The sequence below is a fragment of the Photinus pyralis genome, unplaced genomic scaffold (genome assembly GCF_008802855.1).
Source record: "Photinus pyralis isolate 1611_PpyrPB1 unplaced genomic scaffold, Ppyr1.3 Ppyr1.4_LG1, whole genome shotgun sequence".
NCBI classification, from domain to species: domain Eukaryota; kingdom Metazoa; phylum Arthropoda; class Insecta; order Coleoptera; family Lampyridae; genus Photinus; species Photinus pyralis.
Window position 1 is genome coordinate 20,664,756 of NW_022170249.1, and position 22,137 is coordinate 20,686,892.

The 22,137-nt window shown below is 35.3% G+C and overlaps 3 protein-coding genes across 3 annotated transcripts; 1 reads left to right on the forward strand and 2 right to left on the reverse strand.

Annotated features, from left to right (window-relative positions):
- Positions 1 to 12,630: 12,630 nt before the first annotated feature.
- LOC116167303 (probable 39S ribosomal protein L24, mitochondrial) lies at positions 12,631 to 14,461 on the reverse strand. The gene has a single exon (XM_031482640.1). The coding sequence runs from the start codon at positions 13,444 to 13,446 to the stop codon at positions 12,694 to 12,696; it is 753 nt and encodes a 250-aa protein (XP_031338500.1). The 5' UTR covers positions 13,447 to 14,461; the 3' UTR covers positions 12,631 to 12,693.
- A 116-nt stretch (positions 14,462 to 14,577) lies between these two features.
- LOC116167297 (lysosomal aspartic protease-like) lies at positions 14,578 to 21,517 on the reverse strand. The gene is made up of 8 exons (XM_031482625.1): positions 21,291 to 21,517; positions 21,086 to 21,236; positions 15,792 to 15,915; positions 15,618 to 15,736; positions 15,386 to 15,573; positions 15,163 to 15,324; positions 14,858 to 15,116; positions 14,578 to 14,805 (listed from the first exon to the last, which is right to left on the reverse strand). Exons 1-8 carry the CDS (start codon positions 21,371 to 21,373, stop codon positions 14,647 to 14,649), a joined length of 1,245 nt encoding a protein of 414 aa, XP_031338485.1. The 5' UTR covers positions 21,374 to 21,517; the 3' UTR covers positions 14,578 to 14,646.
- LOC116167266 lies at positions 19,283 to 21,100 on the forward strand. Its single transcript, XM_031482591.1, has 2 exons — positions 19,283 to 19,430; positions 19,479 to 21,100. Exons 1-2 carry the CDS (start codon positions 19,412 to 19,414, stop codon positions 21,020 to 21,022), a joined length of 1,563 nt encoding a protein of 520 aa, XP_031338451.1. The 5' UTR covers positions 19,283 to 19,411; the 3' UTR covers positions 21,023 to 21,100.
- Positions 21,518 to 22,137: the final 620 nt, after the last annotated feature.

Below are 22,137 nucleotides of genomic sequence, written 5' to 3' on the forward strand. Positions count from 1 at the left end.
AGCTAGTGAACATTATTTTCCGAGTTATTTTCCAGGTACTCAGCGACAGAATAATAGCTATTATCTATTAATAATTTGGTAACAGCATTTTTAAAGTGTGATAATGGTCGTAATATTTTTACAGATGATGGTAGTTTATTGTATAACCTTATGGGCATTACATAAGAGCTTCTGGTTGATAAAGAATTTTTTGTGGATTGGTAAATGAAGAGTTTCGCCGTGCCTTAATATTGCGAAATGTGTTTACTTTTTATGTAGTCCATCTCGTGTTTGTATACATAACACTGTAAAATGTAGATAGAGGGAATTGTAAGTAGCCTTAATGTTTTAAACAAATTTCTACAAATAAAATAACTGGGGGGCTTTCCACACATGGCCCTTACCATACGCTTTTGTATTTTTAAAATATTAATTATTTTCGGACTGTTTCCCCATAAAACCACCCCATAAGCTAGAAATGCGTGAACATGTGCGTAATAGTAGTTCAGCAATACTGCAAGGTTTACAGAGTGTCGTAATCGCCATAGCACATAACATTTAGAGGATCTGTGACAGTAGCAGAAAGCTTACTCACAACACTATGGTTTGAATGAATCATATAAACATGGATATTTTTCCACTAAAAGACAAAAATATTTAATTTGCTTTCATTATCCGCCATTTTTAGCACTTCTTCAACAAGTTTATTGCGACTCACGACTTACGACAATTCATCGTGCATATTTTGTAAGTTTACTTTCTGCGAAGAAAAAACGTAAATTTTGATAAAACTTGTAAAACTAATAAATTTACCAATAGTTGAAGCACCGTATCTCGGAAACTATTAGACTTGAGGAGATCTTTAAGGGCTTAAATTGTCAAAAATTTTGTCTAGTTCAACAAAGTATACGACAATCATTGCATTAAAGTCGGTTCTTCAGGAGTAAAACTTACAAAAACCAAAAAATGGTAAAAGAAATGACATATTTTCAAGTGCTGTGTCGCTCGCACAGGTCTTTCAATGTCGAAAACTTGGATTTTTCACATCCATATTGATCCTAACAATTTAAAAGAAAAATTAGAGATGACATATCTGATGCACGCAATGCCCATTTTTTTTATCTAATTTGACTGTTATTTCTAAATTGAGGTACATTAATTTTCATATGAAATTTAATGAGCTTGGTTTGATAAAACCCCCGAAATTTAAAACATCTCCAAAACCGCCGTTTTAGATGTTACACTTACCCAAACCACGTCTTTACGCATGTGGGCTAATGAATTTGAATTTTCTACAGCATTTCTAATCTGCTTTACAAAATCCCTAGGGTCGTCGTTTGGAGATTAAAAAGCACCTCCTTGGGTAGGAATTTTAGAGATTAGAAAATGCATGCCCTAAACCTGGGTATAGCCGCAAGTTCAATCGTTCCATTTGTCATGGTTTCTGAGACAAAACTCATGCAAGGTAATAATACGAGTTTAAGCCAAAATTATCTGATCTGAATATGCGAGGAAATCCACTTTTCGATTCTCCAACTCTAAAGATATATTAAATGAATTTTTGGACCATTAAATGCTTCTAATAAGGACCCGGATTTAACATAAATACAGAGAGAAAGAATGAGATTACTAGTCAACCTTATTTTTGTACAGTTTTTAGGCATGAGGTGACACAATAATCTTGAGCTGCTTGTTTCGATTTCAAGACATTTCATTTTGCGAAGGAGGTATTCGGTTCACTCGTATCAAATTAATTCAAAATTAGTAAACTCTGTGACAGTTATTATTAAAGCTAATAAAAAGGTAAATGTGGTTTTTGTTAATAATGAAATTATCAACAGACTTCTAAACAATAAACACCTGTTTAAAATGCCGACGCTGGCGACGCAATGGACTACACATGTGTTTCCAATTTTACACTCGGATAGATAAGGTGATTGTAATTGTCGTGTATACATTTTTGGTTTGGAAAATGATTAATTGAAACTAACGACAGTTACATATGGTGTTGACGTAAATTTCCATGCACAATATTTAGTCACCCTTCAACTATTGTCCAACTCCAAAATCATTTTGCATTGTATGCCTAATGTTTAAATGTAAAAATACAAGTTTCTTACTGCATTTTACGCGGTACCTAATCTGTACTTGACAAAACTCACCGTTAGTTTCTTGCTTTCGGTACTATAGGCACTCTCCCTCGAACCATTTGGAATTTTTGGGGACCATTCCGCACAAGATGCACTTCACTTCGCGTTAACACAATCGAATGATTTGGTCATAAGTTATATTTTTGATGGAGGGGCGGTAACGTATGCAGGTAGATATTAATCACCTGATGCGCTTATCTGCACGTGCGGTCACTTTTACCTTTCAATAATTGTTTTGCCGTTTCGGATGAAGTCGTTCCTGATAAAATATGACATGTGAACTACAATTTTTTAACCCATGAGGGGGAAAAAACCACAATCTGACTTTCCTTGTCTACCTTCCAATTGCACTTGGTCAGTGAAGTAGCTTTCTTTGGCTCGTTCAAAAATAAACTTTAGCTTCTAATTGTTTTATTCAATATTCCCACGCAGTATTGTAAATATAACAATCGCAAATATTGTTATTAATTTATAATACCTGTGAGATATGAGGAAGCGTGGGTTTTTCTATATTATGAAAGCGGCGGCGGTAGTATTTAGTAAAGTATTGGAATGGAGTGTCAAGCAAGTATGGGGAAGAATTTAAGAAGATTTCGAAAGGATTTCTGAGGATTTATAAGGAATTTTATCCAATTTCAGGGATTTCCGTGGATCTCCAGGAATTGACGGAGAGCTTAAGGGATTTCTTTGATGGTTTGTAAAAATGTTTCTATAGGACCGATTTTGTTTGTTCATCTTTTGATCGACGTAGAATTGTGTTTTCTTTAACTTTCATAAAATATGGATCGTTTTCGAGTTTAAGCCAAAAACAAACATTTTGCGGTTTTTTGGCTCCCAAAAGTTGTGCCGGGAAAAAATTGGTGTGCACTCTTCAAATACATGTTATTTGGACCCAAATGGACCATTTAAAATGATAAAAACACCACCTTTTGCAGGAATCGCCCCTTCTGGCTGCTACCTATTTAGCATAATTTCAGAGGTAATTTTCAGATAGAATAACCATGCATAACGTTATTACAAAAAAATAAGAAAAAAAGTAATTTACTATAAGGACGGTGGCAAAGTTTTTAACGTCTTCGTTAGCATGTCCCCCTGAATCATCATGTGATGATGATAATAGAGAGCCGGGACATTCCTTACGAATACTATTTTTGTTTCCTCAATTGTACCTCCAAAAGCTTTTGGGAATATCTTACATTACTTTACGATTACGAGAAATTTTTGATTTTTTATCAAAATTGTCACGAAGCACCTATTTTCCGCCCTGAAGTTTACGTACTTTCATGACTACTCGGTACCGACTGTTACTCGGTATGTTATTATTAAATTGGGTACAGCTGTGAAATAATTTGTGCTTTTTTCTTCCTTTTAATTCAATTTAGTTTCGGAAGACTGTGTGTGAACTACCGAAGTTAGTCGCATAAAGATTTGGAGCCCATGCAGTGAGTTGAGGGGTGCAATAGTCTTATATGCCCTTTGGATTACATTCCGCACCAACCACGTTTCAGCGTCTTTTGGACCGTGTGATAGGGTCAGAATCAGAGCCACGACCGTTCGCATATCTGAACGACATCACGGTGTTGGGGAGAACAATGAACAGTATGACCTCGAGATCAAATACCGAAAAAGGAGAAGTACTTAACCCTGTTACCGATGCCCTTTCCCGTGATCCTCTCCCTAACGCCGAGACCGAAACTCCCGAAATACAAATGTATGCCCTTGCATTACGCAAATGCTCATGTATTGTATAATAATAATTTATACAGTCACTTTATAGAGTGTGTCTCAACAGCATGATGCCGCAGGAAAAATGCTGCAATTAATAATAATAATAATAATAATAATCTAATCGTTACTTGATTTTAATCCGTGCGATTAGTTAACCAGGCTAGACCTGAGTTCACAAGAAACACCGACCATAATAATAATAAACGCGAAAACCTTAACAGAACTACATGCTCAGAACATACTGTAATATCTCCACCAAAAATCCAAGCAACCACACAAATACAACCTCAAGAACAAAGAAACACCATAAATACAAGTAAGGCAACATGTACCACAAAGACAGGTCCACTGAATAAAGTTACACGTCCTAGCACAGTTAAAAAACACAAAACTCCTTCTTCACATAAACACACCACGTTATCACAACCCACTCGTATACAACCCAAACGCAAAGCCAAAGAAACACTTACACAATAAACTCTATTTAATAAAAGTACAGAAATTATTATAATGATATTTTTGTTTTGTTTTCTTCTTTCCTGATAGCGTTGACTATTGTGGCCATTAATAGCTATGTTGGTAAGTATGAATTACATACTATCCCTAGATTTCCAATGTGAGTGTGCGAATATTTATTTTATTTTTTAATTTTTATTTTTCTTTAGAACCCTACATAACTTCACTAGACACAGACACAGACACTAATCGTTACTTGATTTTAATCCGTGCGATTAGTTAACCAGGCTAGACCTGAGTTCTCACAAGAAACACCGACAATAATAATAATGCCTTTATTGAGTAGCAGTTCCAAAATGTAGAAAAGAAAATGATATTATTACAGCTCAAAGGGCGGAGTTCAGCTTGTAATAAAAATTACTCGCTGCTCTTCCACTCAACCCATAACGATTGTTTAAATGATCACATAAATGTTATAAATTTAGTTGTATTAATATATAATAATAATTATACCCTAACCGTTTACCCTGGGGTATTGTCAGTACCGATATTGTTGCTCCACTTCTCTCTTCCTTCAAAGGAAACCAGTACCTTCTGGATTTTCAAGACCCAAACTTTTTTTACCTGTAACCCTGTAAATTTAGTGACCTTTGACCTTTAGGCTCCAAACAGAGTTCTTACTTGGATCAAAAAATGACCATAGTACTCTCTTTGGACGAAGAGAAGTATTTATCCCAGGTTTCAAGACAGACGAGTGAGCCAGAACACACGGATTTCAAGAAAGTATTTGTCAGATCCTTAATAATAATTTAACGTTAATGCACAGGATTGCTATTACTTGATCTAAACCTGCTATTGAGAGAAATAATGCAATACAATTTGGACGCATTCGGTGTATTGTCCCTCTAGAAGCAAAGATGATGGCGCGCAAAGAAAAATGAAGCACCCGAGATTCCAAACTAATTTGTAGTTCCAAAGAGCGTTGCATTAAAAAATCTACTTCAATTGTAATTTATTTCACATTTCGCAACATTTCAGTAAATCACGTTAGATTATTCGTTTAATATCAAAATTGAATTCTTTTAAAAAATTGAACCAATGTCTAAGCAGGTTGACGTTATATGCTGGAATGTAACACTTCATCTAAACAATAAGCAAATACGGATAACAATGACAGGAAAAACGAGAATTTTATAAAAGAATATTGAACAATAACGCAACTTCCATCCTTTGAAGTTTCTCTTTTTTTGTGGTGCAGTATATAATTAACTAAGGAAACATAATTAAAACAACAAAGCATCAAAGTGAATTATTTTAAATAGTGTAAACAAAAGGAGTGCTAACTAAAAGCATGCTCGTTTGTTTTCTACTGACGAAGTAATTTCGCAAAGTCGGGGGAGATTATTAAAACCGCACCAAATGTTTGTATATCGGAGAGGGTTAAATGATAAACTTTAATTTCTCAATTCCCTATTCTACGAATTAAGTTTTGGAAGACAAAACAAGCGCGAGAGTTCCTGCCTGACACCTGAATGGACTGTACGCTTTAGAGAAAATTGGAGAAACCGGCAGATGAATTCCTTTGTATGTATAGGTAGGTACCCACTCAACTATGTATAAATGGAAATAAAGCAACTGGATAGGGGATTTTTATGCAACTAACTCAATGTCAGAGTGCATTAACCACGAATGCATGAAAAGTACGCAATCAACTCTTAGGATAGCTATAAGTACACTTATACCTGCAAATATAAAAATTGCGAGCTTAAAAGCTTCGATTGATGTCATTCTCAATCGTGGAGCGAGGAACTTTATAATTTTATACGGAATTCATTCCACGTCGTATACTTTTTACAAAGGGTGCTACCTGCTAGAAATAATCTGTGTAGCTTTCTGTAGTTTTAGAGATGTGGTGATCATTTCAACCCTTTAATTACAATACGACACTTCAAGCACAGTTGGCATTGAGTTAAAAAGATTCCAACTTGGGGTATGGTAATGTGCATGTAGTGTTTGTTTCCCTATTTATTAAAAACTCGTCGCATTACTACACTCGCCTGCATAATTAAACAACTTAGTATGAGATTATTTGTGGCATAAACGACTTGCTGTCTACTATATCACAGAATTGTTACATGTGTACACTTCGGATCGATGGGGTCTATCTCAAGACAATCGGACGCCGCCAGAACGGCTCCGACCTAACTTTACTTCCTTCATATTTTCCAAATAACTCCCGGAATAAATCACCAAGAGAATCGTACGTTTAAATTTACAAAATACATTCCGATATTAAATTATTTTTCTTTCGTTCGGCGAAAACGCACGCCGAAATCAGGATTCCGTCACGTATTTCTAAATTTCCTAAATAAAGAGAACGTATAAAAGAATGGAGTGATTGAAGTATCAAACAGAAATGACAAGCAGAAGTTTTTGGTGCCGCAAGTATGTTTTAGGGCTCGGGGCGTCGATACTAAATTCATTACGATAAACGCAGCGGAATTCACCTCATTTTTTAAATTAGATTACGTTAATTGAGAATCGCGAAAGAATTAAGATGCATGTTGGGCTAATGAACTCGAATTGCTTATAAACAGGACTCAATTTTAAACGAAAAATCAACGCTTCACCCACTTTCGCGTATATTCATGAGAAATACAGTTATAATATGTACTTCTTCTGTCCGTCTGTCCGATGTCCTTAGCACTGAGAGTGCGGTCACGTAGAAAACTGGAGATTTTTCTATAGATATGGGACGTATGAGTTAATTACAAATGTTAAATTTTGCCATTCACGGACTGCGATACCATTTATTGTCTTTCCGACTATTAATAGTTATACATAGCTGTATGTACCTACATTTACCTACTTATAACCAATAAGGGAAAAAACCACTCAGAAATTTTGGGTTTTCATAAATTATTCGTTGACTTGCCTTTGCCACCTATCAAAAGACGGATATTCATTGCAAATACTTTGCGTTTCAACCAGGGAGTCGTTAATTTAATAACGTGTCGCGTTATTGAAGTCTTTTAATGGGTGCTAATTTTTTAACGAGCAAACTTCCACAATTTTCCAACTCCTAGATGGCGACAAAATATCGATTAAAATCGTTTTATTAGGCAAAAATCTGTCATTTCTTTCCCCTAATTGTAAAAGGTAACATTGATGTTATGCGACAGTTTTTTTTATTTGACTATTTGTCGTCACATTTTTCATTGGTAATAATTGCTCTAGAACTATAACTAGGTAGTCATTTAAGAAGTACTTCGATTTCCTCACACTTAATTTTTATAAACCGCACATTCGTGCTTTATGCATTATTTCATGGACAAATTTACAATGATTAAAGGCCGGGTTGGCATCTGACCGTTAGACTTACCTAACAGTTAATTTCCATTGAAACAAAAGTATCGACTTAGGAAGATCTCTGTCAGATAAATTTAAGTGAAATATGAAACATCGGCCCTAAGTATTATAGTTAACGGAGGATTTAGGTGGTTGGCATAAATAGTACCTACTGGTACCGTAGCAAGCGAGCGATTATTACCGTGAGCTGCTCCACTGGTCAATTTTAATAACTTCAAACCGTAAAAAAATGATTCTTGCTAATGAAACCTACTTTATTTTTTTGCACTTTCAAATGTCGCAAAAATTCTACATCGATCACTTATTACATTCCCTATACCTTTCTGTTATTCTTTCCGTTTTTCTTTTGATTTTCTAAAATTGTGACCGTTATGCATAATTAGAAGGCCTTGAAATAAATGCGTTAGCAAATCTGTCAGACAAATATTTTTATGGTTATAAATTTATAATTGTAATCGTTCGCTGTTGATGGTTGTTTATATCACTAAATGTGAAAAGAATCATATTTACTTTAATGAATACAAAGTTAACTAAAGATAATAACAGAAACAACCGACAATATAAAAAACAAACATCAATTGAGAATTTGATCTACGCACTACCATAGACTATGCGATCAAAAATGAGTTGCTGTCGAGTCACCTTTGGAATTTTTGTTTACATGGACAATTCAACTCATGTATAAAAAATCGCATAAGCCGCAGTGCAATTGTCACTTTGACAGCGGCAAAAGTTACCTGCATCTTTCCCAGCGACCAATGCACTAGTGGTTTTTTCACTATTCATTTTCGAACCAGTTATCGCATTATCCTTTCCCATATGACTAGTTTGACGTCTGTCAATAATTGATTAGTTTGGTGAATTTCTTGTTCGTTAAATTGTCCTGCCGAATTACACTCGAGGTTTGTATTTAAACCGAATAAATTTGGGTGTGGCAATTCAAATCTGTTTCCTTTTAGCAATTGGACTCGAAAAACTGTCAACCTAAAAATGCTCCACCTGCGGTGTCGCATTTTTATTAGTTGACAGTTTTTCTCGTCTAATTGCTAGGCAACAGATTTTCATTACCTTAACAACCCAAATTTACTCGGTAAAATACAACCTCTTGTGCAATTATAAGTGACAATTCAACTCATGTATAAAAAATCGCATAAGCCGCAGTGCAATTGTCACTTTGACAGCGGCAAAAGTTACCTGCAACTTTTCCAGCGACAAATGCACTAGTGGTTTTTTCACTTATTCATTTTCGAACCAATAATCGCATTATCCTTTCCCATATGACTAGTTTGACGTCTGTCAATAATTGATTAATTTGGTGAATTTCTTGTTCGTTAAATTGTCCTGCCGAATTACACTCGAGGTTTGTATTTAAACCGAGTAAATTTGGGTTGTGGCAATTCAAATCTGTTTCCTTTTAGCAATTGGACTCGAAAAACTGTCAACCTAAAAATGCTCCACCTGCGGTGTCGCATTTTTATTAGTTGACAGTTTTTCTCGTCTAATTACTAGGTAACAGATTTTCATTACCTAAACAACCCAAATTTACTCGGTAAAATACAAACCTCTTGTGCAATTATAAGTGAAAATCGTATTTAACTTGAACTTCCAAAGGTCACTCGACAGCAACTCATTTTTATAATAATAATAATAATAATAATAATAATAAATTGTCTTTATTGCTCTTGGCTAATACATAATAATAACTATAAAACCACTTATAAATAACAGAACTGGGCGAGGTTCAGTCGACGATAGATATCACGTCCTGCTCCTCCGCCTAACCCTGAAAATCGATGCTTGGTGTGACAATCAGTGTTATGTTATTTTATTCGCTTGAATATTATTAACCTAACAATCAATTAGGATAATTTGGATAAGTCGATAATTTGACTCTCATCTTCGGTAAGTGTTACACGTTAATTTTTGATCGCCCGTTATTATTGTGGTACTACGCACCTACCGTTGTTAAAAAAAACATAATAGGATTCGCTGGGCAAAATTCACTCTTTTTCAAAAATGTTTGTCAAAGACATATAACCATATTGGGCGCTCCATCAAGTTGAAACCGGTCATTCCCCATGCAATGTTTCCAAGAACGACACAATGACATCTACTAACGCATTTATTTCAAGTAAAGGGCTCCTAAGAAAAGTATGCATAACAGTCTTAATTCTCTACTCATCTAAAATAAAACGAAAATCATAGCAGATAAGTATAGGCACAGGTATAGCTGGGAATGTAATAATAATTGATCGATGTAGAATTGTATTCGATATCTGAAAGTGCCAAAAGATGTAAAGCAAGTTTCATTAGAAAAAATTAACTTTTTACAGTTTGAAGTTAAATTGACTATTAGTTTTAAAACACACTGTAGAAACCCCATCAAAATTAAATCATTCTCGCGTAGCATCAAGTTGGTATTGTTGCTTTTAGAAGACTTTTTGAAATTCAAGCCAATGAAGTACCTAATAGGTACAAGAGTAAAAAGAAAAGCATTCAAACGTTAAAATTTTGAAAAATCTTGAATAACTTAAAAACCTTTATTTTTCATTTGCCTATTATATGCCAATTATATCTGTCATATGAGATATGTAAAGTAGTCTATGACGCCCGCGGGCATAATGAGAGGGCATAATGGATTGTCATTTCATTATGCCCTCACACGACCTGTCAAATATATTGACGGAGTTATATTATGTAATAAAAAAAGATGCTAGGTACTTGATTCGTATGAAGCACTTTAATATTGGCAAACAATAATCATTACCTTTGTATATTGGAAATGCATTGAAACGATGAAAAATAAAATTTTGTATGCACCTCAGGCATTACTCGATATTTAACCCTCGGGCGACTTATAATCCCTCGGGCCGGAGGCCCTCGGGCTCTGTCGCCCTCGGGATAAATATCGCCCTAATGCCCTTGATACATAAATAACTATTATTTTATAGCAATAATGTTAAAATGACATTTTAATAGGTTTGCATGAGTAGGATAAGCCGTTCTTTAACCGTAAGGATAGATAAAGTGAAACAAATGATTGTGCATTCTAATGACATCTGTCATTCTTATTTCAATACACGTTATAAAATGACGTTCAGAACATATGGCGATTCTGTTTCTATAGAAACGATCTCGACGGCAGAACCTAAGCTTACTATTTTTGACTCTAAATTAAATTCAGGATTGTCAGAAACTTCTACTATAAAATAAAGTTTTGTATTATACACGACGATAAAGGGAAACTAACCATCTCGTGAAAGTGAACATTTTTCACTCAATGGTTAAATATCCCTATATCGTCTTGTACAATAAATAACTATTGACGTGGGGTATATTGAAATGTGTTACCAATGACGTAGAGTGTTCTATTTATTTTTTTCCAAAAATGCGCTAAAAACAGTATGAAAGTATCTACTCTACTAGGTATTATAATACCAGCCAAGTGTACCTACACCATAACACCTTAGTGGGCCACCCCTCGTACGATCACTTGCAAAAATATGACGGTTACCGGCGATAAGAAATGAAACCTGATGTGTATCTTTCCATAAACTATTATATGTTGATTTAAGACTTCCCTAGAATCCCCTTGTTTGCTGTAATAAACAAATTGAAATATGTTTAGTATTAGTCTTCACATCGATGACAAAGTGATAGGGAAATCTACGTGCTAGTGTTATAAGTGTTATCAATGTACGTGTTGTATGTGTGATAATTATTGATTAATAATAATTGTAATTGTCAATAGTACATTTTGTATAGGTACATAAATCACGTATTACGTTTACGTTCCAGTATTTATGTATGCGTCATCACCCGTTTCTATCCGAGCCCCTTTTGGCAAAATTAACGAAGTTTTTCGAACGTCTTTCTGTGAACTTCGGTCGCGATTATTAAGGGAACAGTTTGACATCTTTAGATCTGATTAGTCATTAGGTGCATCGTTACTGCACCAAAAATCGAATCGAGTCGAATTTTTTTTAGCTTCAGGTAAGTAAGCAACTTCGAATGTGAATCTTCTATAACATGACGGTGAGCGGGGTAGGGGTGTTCACTGTTCAGTTCATTCACTGAAAAGAAATTTCCGAGGAAATTTCCATCGATCAAACGTAAAATTCACAATTATAAATATATTTTGGGATAGGAGTTTCACCTCTAAAAAATAAAAGGTAACTCAGTATTTTACCTTCAAAGACTGAACTACTAATAGTCTAAGGGCTGGCTACAGCAGAATGCGAGGAAAAATGTGAGTTACCGTTACAGGAGCTATGTCACCCTATCCACCCTCGCATACACACTTATTTTTTCTACGTGACAATATTGGCACGAATTTTGTATCCAATCAACTATGTTTTATTTTTAGGGTACGATGAAGTGCGACCTAGGTTAAACCAAAGAGTAACTTATTCTTTGGTTAAACTCATGCGGGGAAGACTCACATCGCTTTGCTCCCCCCCCCCCTTCACCGGCATACATATTATGAAAACTTCCTTGTGGAATGGGTGCAATAGTGTATTTCATGGGTGCGATTCATTCGTGCCAATATTTTAACATAAAAAAAGTAAGTGTGTGTGGCTATAGGGTGATGTAGCTCAGGGCTGATTTTTTACGATTTCTACTTGGTATATATCAGAATCACGATACTTTACACAACAAATCAGCCTGGTAACCGTAACAGATTTTTCTGTAGCCAGCTCTGCGTCTATAAGCCCATCAGCAAAGCCATCAGGGTCATTTTTAAGGATTTATGATATAATAATGCGCCATATGAACGCAACCAACAATACAGTAGCCAGCAGCAGGCATGAGGCCCATGTGGGACAGGGTACATATTAAGCATTGCTTAAATAATATAAACAATGACATTCTACTGTTGCAAACATTTCTGAAAGATTTATAGGTATACTAGAGAACTAGCAGAAGTAAGAAAAGTTACGACAGCAAATGAAGCATTTTCACAAACATTTATATTTAATAGAATACAATACAAATTAAACAATGTTTTCACTTAATACCAATAACTTTTCTTTGGAATTCGATCTTCTTTTATACCCATTTTCTCCATAATATCCATCTCAAATGTTTTTAGAGTAGGTTCAAAGGTAATTTCACCTAAAGCCTTCTCACTAGTGTCCTTTGGTTGGTCTATATAAAGAGCTTTAGTTTTATAATCTCTAGTCTCTTCGGCCGATGCAGGTATTGGTATTATCCTACCAGTTCGTGTTGACACTCGCACCTGTTCTCCAGATTCAGTATACCTCCATTCGAAAGCGGTAGATTTCAAGTCAGAAGGATCGACCAGTGCCACCTGATCAGTTACTAAAAGCGGTTGCTCTTCTTGTATGTAAAGTGTTACACCGCCACGATCCAATTTATTAAGCTTACAATTCAGACCTTCGACCAAGACCCAGTTTCTCTCTTGCACAATGTATTTAACAATGCCTTGCTTCCCTTTGTCCTTGCCAGCAAGAACTTCGACACGATCGCCCCTAAAATAACTCCACTTTCTAATCGGCTCAACAAACACCTTCGGATGAAGTCTGCCCCTAGCATTTGTTTCTGCGAACTGTGCACTCCACGGTCGATCTAAATTGAAATGAAACTTTTTACGTTTGACCACTACGTTTGGTCGATACTGAATGCCTTTGGGATTCCGCCAATACACCTGCTCCATTGTACGTTTAATGTAACGATCTGGTAAATTTGCGTATTTCTTGGTCCATTCGCCTATTTTTGTACAAAATATTTGAGTTAGCCGCATTGTTTTATGAATTTGTAATTAAATTTGTTGACTTTTATACGTAGGTTATGTACCAGATTTATTGAGGTTATGTTGACCTTTTATATACACCCTGTTTCCGCAGAAATTTACTCCATACAGGGTGGTTTATTTGCCTTGCAGAGCTTTCGGATCTCGACTTTTTTCATCTCCAGAACTAAATTTTGTATCATATCTTAGATAGTAATAGACATAAAAATTATTTTCCTTGGTAATTAGTACAGCCTTCTGGTGTAGTTTTTAATCTCGATTTTAGTTTAAACAATACCTACTTAATTGAGATTTCCTTAGGATGTGAGAATCTCTTTTGTGGCTATGGCTTTTTTTACATAAAGAACCACTACCAAGCGAAGCCCAAATCATCATCACATTCACTAATCGTAAGGTTTGCGATAGCCTTCCAATGTAGGAATTCTCCTGCTTCAATGTTTAGGTGCCAGTTGTTCATAATTTTTTTACGCCCAATCAGGAAGAGAGTAAGATAATTTCTTATCCATTTCCTTTTGGCGCTAGTGAGAATGCTGTCCAAAACCTTAAAAGCGTTAGGGAAATCTTTAGCTTTATCTGCGTTTTGAGTACCTACTGCGCCAAATTCCATGCTGTACTTATTCTTTCTAATGCAACCGGTTTATAGTGCGTCGTCCGTGTAAACTTTAATTTCAACTGTCGAAGGAGTGAACGGGATGGGAAAACCTTTTAACAATATTCTTGAGAAAACAAGAAACGGTTCTATAGCAATTGAAAACAAAAGGGCTGCGAAGCTTACAACCTTCCTAATTCCACTTGTATAATGGTAACTTCACTTCACGCCTCCATAATTTGTACAAGTCGGCACCCGACGATTCTTTGATAAGCTCCGAAATGTTAACAATCGAAATTTTCTGATGTTCATCATAGATCTGATCAAACGAACTTCTTTGAGGCTTTTCGTTTTCTCCATAATCAAAATACTGTCCTCGTCTATAAATGTGTGAAAATAAACTCACCAATATCCTACCTGGTGCTTAGTATACTATCTAAAGAACTTTTTCTGTAACTAGAAGAAAATTGTGTACTAAAAAAGCACGGCGTGGTGGTGGTCTAAATGGGATAAGGAGTAAGTAAATAAACAAACTAAATGCATCCTATATATCAAGATATGTGAAAACGAAAAAAAATATCGAATCATTAATACAAAAAGTATTATGCCGCAAGAACAAATCCAATCCGTTTATTAGCAACGTCGTAAATGCTATAGAAGTGGGATAAGAACGATGCTCCTAAAACCCACATTTTCTGCTCGTTTGGATCAGCAGATCCCATAAAAGCAGACACGCAAAATTGAATCGGGCCCATGGACATCTGTAATACACAGAATTTTAGAACGCTAATAAGTACATAAACAGTCACCTACCTTCTGGACATATTGAGGACCTTTGAGTGTGAAATTTTTCCCTGCCAACATAAAATCGATTGGAGGTAGCTTATTGACAGTATCGCACTTAACACGACTACGCCCTAGGATTGCAGATGTAGCTCCTATTAGTTTATGAATGGCCCTTATGTCGTTCATAGGTCCAATTATTATGCTTGTTGTTGTATCCACAATCGCATCGCATCCACCAACGCAATATGGGTAAGTTTCATTCTTGTTTGTTTTGTTTACCACAATCCTAAAACAAGGTTGGCAAAAAAAACTGAAAAAAAGCAGGAGCTTACCTGTCCATTTTAAATTGCCAATAGCCATTCGAAGGGTCAACGGGCAGATAAGTGATTTGTTCCGGAATCGAGTGATTTTGACCGGGTACCTGCTTTTGGTGAATATGCTTCTTGTCTATAAATCCTAGCATTAAGTTACCACCCCTATTTGATTGTCGGTCACTGAAAATCGGATCAACTGCTGAGCTGAATTGATCCGGTGTACTAATCGCGTTCCTCTTACCGATTAAGATAAACAGAAAACAATGGTTTTTCGATACTCTTATTCTTTAGCATGCTGTAAAAAAATGGATCGTAGCTGTCCACTTTAAATCCTAAACCCATTACTCCGTCCGATTTGTATAGGGCGTAGTCGGCAGGGACGGATGTCATCTCCACGAAAAGTTGGCCATTTATACGCGTGTGTCCAATCTATGACGAACCGAATTATAAAAATACACACTTTTGAAACTCACCAAAAAAGTGTCATTTGAATAGTAGCCCGTTAAATTATACGGTCCCTCATTCGCTAAGAAATTGGTTCCGTTTGGTCGGTAAGTGAACGAGGTGGTATGGTCGTATTTGTTGTGGCCAACTGAAATGAGTCGAGTAGGTATATTGCGGGTAGTATTAAATAAAACAAATCGTACGGCATCCCACAGTGGTGAAGGGACAATCGTTTGAGATTACCCATGATGTGCGCCAAGCAGTATCAAAAACCATATTGAACGTTTGCGCCTTTTGTCCAATTTGAACTTTTCCATAAAACTCGGACTAAAAAAAGTTGAAATACATGCCTAATATAATAGGTATAATAATAAATAATAGTAAATCGTCTTTATTGAACATGTTCTCCGGCGAACTCTGCCTATTCTATTTAACCAGAAAGCATGAAAATAAGTTGTACACAAATTAAATATGCACAACACAAGATAATCAAATGATAATAGAATACAAAAAAAAACAAAAAAAAACACAGCATTATACATCTGCAAGAACTATCCCAAATTATGATTATGATTCAAAAGATATGCCTTTTTAAATGTTTTTTAAAATCATTTCCGCGATATTTCGCGATGATTGAGGGAAGAGAGATAAAGTTTCACAGAATTATAACTAAAGCTTTTTTGAAACATAGCTGTTCGATGTGCAATTAATTGAGCAGAGAACATACTCCATGCAATTTGATGACCTTCTAGGCATAGGCTACTTATTGCAAAAAATCCAGAACTCTGGGACAAAATTCCCTTAAAAAGCAGTTCAAAACCGCAGAAGTGGGTCCGCACTGACACACGGACGGACAAAACGCGAACAATACCACTTTTTTTTCTTATAAATGCGCTAAAAATCACAATTCCCTCTTTTACTCACAGCTACCTTACTAATTCCTACCAACATAGTCCTAATACCAAACAAACACAGCATACCTATTTTAGAGTGACTAATAACGAAAATGAAGATAATCGAATCAAACATAGAAAGGTGTGAGGGAAGCAATAATTAAAACTACTGGTGAAGAAAAAGAAACTAGAAAACGCCAGGAAGGTGAAATGTGAAACGAACGCGCAAGCTAAAAGGAAATTTCAATTAAACCTAAAAAATATGTTTCTGTGAAATAATAATGTACTTACTTTGTGTATTATTTTTTCCTATAACACTTTTTTATTTATATGGAACTCTTAAAACCGAAAAAAAAACTGGAATCGGAACCGAAAATTACTAAACCCACAAAACCGGAACGGGTACGGAAACCCTTAAAAAATAATTCGCCCTAAGAAGTGCGAAACCGGAACCTAGGTATATTTCATTAGGGTTTCAACTCCTGATAGCGATGCAGTTGTAAGCATTATTAGTCCATTGGATAGAGGTTTGTAACTATCAAACACTGGTCTGGATCGTGAGGACCAAGTAGGTAGTTGCTGTCTGAAAATTTTGGAAACAGAAATGTGCTCTTGCCATTTGCACGGATCAATAAAATTGAACGCTTCTATTAATCTTTTGGAAAAACGGTACGGTACATATTTCTAACTTCCATTTTACACCCCCTGTGCAGAATGTTTCACAAGGACTGCATGAATAATTTTAGTATTGGAACGTAAATTAAATTACGTGATTTATTTATTTACATTTATTAATTAACAATAAATTTGTAACTGTAATTCGACTTTTCTTATACAGCAAACGACGGCTTTTCTCGAGTATTATCTGACAAACACGTCATATTTCCTTGAAAGAATGCGGAACATCCGCTTTCGTTTCATATCGATTTAAAAAAATATCTCCATATACTTTAGATATAAAATTTATTACAAAAAGTTTATACAGTATGATATTCCTTATATCATTAAGACAATGAGTTTGTCATAAATAAATGCTTAATATACAATCCTCAATTTTTACATGATTACAAAAAATGTGTAGTACTCTTTCATCTTTGTCCAAGAAAGGAATCTCTTTTCAAATAAATATTTGTTTATATATTATATTAAACGTTTGCCATTTTAATGCTTCTTTAAGTTTGATTAAATTTTCGTACCGAAATTTAAATCAGAACGGCAAAACGTTGTCCATTAAACGCAACCATTACTGTCAACAATAGGAAAGTTATCTATGTAATCTCGCTAGATTTCGAATAAGTAGGTACTTAATTTCCTTTTTTTTGTTTATTGAATTACGGTAAAACGTGTGTCCTGGAAGAAAATTAAGATATTTCCAAAGCCCAACCAACACAGGGTCGCTGATAAGACTGGAAACCGTCGATTATTGGAGAAAATATACAATATGTGGATATTTGTATATGTTACAGGGAAAGTGCGAAATCAGGTGTTGTATACTCTCCCTGGTGATTGTACACATTTACTAAAAAGACTAGTCAAAGTAGGATCCAATTCAATAAACCTACTTTCACTAGTGATTTTATACAATTACTTTTTGTCTCTAGTGGAAATAAAATGCCATTTGGTATATTGCACAACGTCACATAAACATAACCTAAAAGCTGTTGTAACGTGCGATTGAGACTGTTTTGTTTGTGTGTGTTTTTCGTAGTTTATGTCAAATTCCAAACGATGTTTCTGCAAAAAAACAAGAAAAACTGTGCAATTCTAAATGTCATGGTTCATTGCCTTGTTGTCACAAATAGCATCTTCTTCATCATCTTCTCTATACCCATCCATTGTTACCTTAGAGTGGGTATATTACTTATCCATTAGTACTTCGATCGATACGTTGTTTTGAATTGTATGTATAATGCTTGTTTCACAATAAATTTTATATTAACTATTACAATTACTGATACGTTATAGTGATTGTGTAGAATACCTAGTGATTTTATACATTCTCTAGGAAATGTGATAATTCGATATTCTTTTGAACCCGATTTCTTACTTTCACGAGTTTGTTCAGTGAATGTGTACAATCACTAGTAATTTCACTGGATTTCGCACTTTCCCTGTAACATATATATATTTTCCCTGATCGTTTCCAGATTTATCAGAACCTGTATATACATTCCATTTCCAGAATCTGAGAAAAATGTAAGAAAGAAGTAAAAATTAACATAAAATAAGCGTTTCCTTTTATTTTTCAGTATAGTTTGAAACAAATTTGAAACTTTGAGTCCAATAAACCAGTAAAAATTGATTAAAACCAATTCCTTTCAATACTGCAGTTATAAAATATGAAGAAAGGATTACTATTTTTAATAAAAACCTTTCATTGGAGTACCTACCGTGAAGGATATAAGGGAGAGAGATAAGGGAAAAGGGTGATAGTTGGTATAAAACTATAAAACCAATTCCATTCAATGAGACATTTCATTAGAATACTTCGAAAGGTAAAACGTGTTTGTAAATGTCCAAATTGAACAATAAGTCCTAGTGTATCCACTTGCATTTTTCTTTCTTTCTATTTATCCAATGGCAAAATTGTGCGTACAATGGGATAGAAGTCACACAAAATTTGTGTCAGATTAAATTCACATGAAATACGTAGATAAGCCCTAATAAATAATCATTTGCTAATTGCTACCTTAATACAAACATTGAATTTATAACTATTAAATTCAATGATACAAATAACGCTAAAATAAAGTAAAAAAAAACCATTGAGACGCTCCTGGTTTTTGTAGCAACCTGTGACATTCATTTGTTGGTATCACTGGAACTAACGTCATCACTTTTGTGATAAATACTGATAATTCTGTTTGTTTTTACTTGTTTAGTCAACATTCCATTTTTAGTATAATAGTTTCATTACTCTTTGTTTAATAATGGAACAGGAAATAACATGTAAATAATTAGTGGAAGTTAAATTACATTTATGTGTTTACTTTCTAGGTCATCCAATGGAAACTTGGACCGATTTAAATGATACTCTGATGTCTTTACCAATATTTTCCTGTAAAAAATGCCAACAATTCCTAATTCCGCCAATACGTTTTGTAGCGGGTACCGGGCGCATTTGTGGTGCATGCACGTTACCCGAAAGTCAGGTGGCAATACACGATTCCGCCTTAGAAGTAATCTTACAAACTTTGTCAATCCCTTGTCCGAACTCTTCGAAGGGATGTAAAGCAAAATTGGAATACTTTTCCGTTTCATCTCACATGTCGACGTGCTCCAACAGAAATTACCGGTGTCCATTCAGATTTGTAACCGACTGTATGTGGGAAGGTGGCGTGTCGCACATATCGAAGCACGCTAGTATGCAGCACTTGGATGATGTCATTAGGGTCGACAGTGGCGTCTTTCCGTTACAAGTAGATATTTCAATTTCAAATGATACAATCAAAATATTACAGATGGAGTCTGAACAGTTTATAGTGCACACTAAATGCAACGTGAGCAAATCCAAATTGTATTACTTCCTCTACTACATCGGAAACATTGAAAAGGCACAAGAATTTTCATATTCAATAGAGCAAACTGCAAACACAGGCGGTGACAATTGTTCGTTGCAACACAATTCCAAATATAAAATTCTACAGGATGTTAACTTCAAAATGGACGGAGACGAAGATAATGCACTTGTAGTCGATTTATCTTTGGTGAAACAACTTTCACGAGGGCCAATGGTAGGAACAGTATTAACAATAATTTCCAAAAATAACAAATGCGAGGAGCTCGATGAGAAATTGCTCAGCTTTTTTGAATGTCCAGTTTGTAATAACTTCATGAGACCACCGATTTTTCAGTGTCTATCCGGCCATAGCTTGTGCAATCGTTGCAGACCAAAGCTGGGACAATGTCCGTCGTGCCGCACTGGATTCGGTAACACGCGAAATTACGCTTTGGAATCTATGAGTAACGGTATCAAGTTTCCTTGCACATATCGCGATTTGGGATGCAATGTCGTACTGTCAGCTTCGGACGTAAATAAGCACGAACTGGAGTGCAAAGTGAGGCCGTACAACTGTCCATTTATGGAAATTAATCGCTGCTCCTGGGACGGTACCTATCTCGGTATTATTACACATTTGCGAGAACAACATGCGGATAAATGTAAATTTAGTAATTACGCCAAGGTGTGCGCAGGATTTACTTACGAAAACAATTTCGCGGACGTATATTGCATGGTTGTAAACGGTGATATATTTCGGGTGTGTCATAAACGGGATATGGGAAACCATAATACTTACTGGGCGGTGCAATATGTGGGACCACGGAACGAAGCCAAGAATTACAAGTGCGAAATTGGATTACTAGATATCAGAAATGATAATCGAAAGTTAATCAGGTTCGATTTATGTCAAGATTTAACGAACTTTGATAGTATGTTCAATCAGTGCATAATGCTGCCATCCAATGTAGTTTCGTGGTTCTCCAACAATGGGCAAGTTACATATTATTGCAAAATAAATAAAATTTCCAATACCAATTAAAATTATTATACTTAGTCAATTTTTATAATCTTGTACAGAAAAAGTTAAATAAATATTACTTACATCCAAATACCGGAACAATGCTATCGAGTCATTTGTAGAAGTGTGGTTGTGAGGTGGTTTATGGAGCCATCCAAAATCAATACCATACAGCTTTAAATTTGGAGCAATGAACAATTGCTCCCTGGGAGTTTTTTTTCTCATTATAGGAATGCTGCATTCAATACGATTTTAATTTTCTTCTGGTAATATTTAAATAGTTACTTACGTGATTTGGTTGCTTTTAGCATCTTCCAATCCATGAATATTTATAATGAAGTACAAAGCAAATATTAGAAATGTCTTCCACATCTTGCCAATGAAACCACAAATTATCTGAGAGATTCAACTAATGCAAGAAGATTGCTCTTTAAATTCAAAAAGGATGGAAGAGTTTGAAGGGAAGGGAAGGGATGTTATACAGTCGGCAGTGGCGCACGTGAATTATTTTCCAGACCCTACAATTGATTTCACCCCCACTAGGCAGAAACATTTGATAGCTGGAGAACTTTTGCAATAGTGCATCCATTTAAAAAGGATGGCTAAACATTAAGCATTAATCCAATTAATTCTGTTTATTTTTGTTAGTCTCCTACGCTCCTGTGCAACCAATTTTATAGAAGGAAAGCAAAGACAACCGGAACTAGATAGATACGTCTAAAATAAGTATATCGTTTATATAAATATAAAATTTTCCTGTGTAAAATAGAATTCAAGGTTGTTTGATAATTGATTGGGACAGCAGACTGCAAAGGAAATGAATCATCTTTTTTTATTTATAGCACTATAAGGCGGTAACCCGAAGATCTGCACATAGTAACAACTCTCAACAAAGTACCTACCTCTACCTACCTTATAATGAGTGTACTTACACATTGTTTAGTATAGTATTTAAACAATGGTACCTCTGCTTCCTTCAATAGTCTAAGAGCCCAGTTAGTAGACCTACCTGGGGCGTCTGGACGATTGTAACTTCATTTCAAGGAATTCTTAAGCAGTTGGTATGTAAAAAAACAACGAGCCACGCGCAAATCCTGCCGGAAGCATTTAAATGTCAATAAAATTTGTCCTTTTGA

Bases quoted from the DNA above. Each gene is read 5' to 3' on its own strand.
- LOC116167303 (XM_031482640.1), bottom strand. From the start codon at position 13,446: ATGCGGCTAACTCAAATATTTTGTACAAAAATAGGCGAATGGACCAAG.
- LOC116167297 (XM_031482625.1), bottom strand. From the start codon at position 21,373: ATGTGGAAGACATTTCTAATATTTGCTTTGTACTTCATTATAAATATT. The intron at 21,237-21,290 runs GTAAGTAACTAT...TATTGAATGCAG, and splicing joins GCTAAAAGCAACCAAATCAC to CATTCCTATAATGAGAAAAA. The intron at 15,325-15,385 runs GTAAGAGGAACG...TCCGATTTTCAG, and splicing joins TTTTCTGTTTATCTTAATCG to TGACCGACAATCAAATAGGG.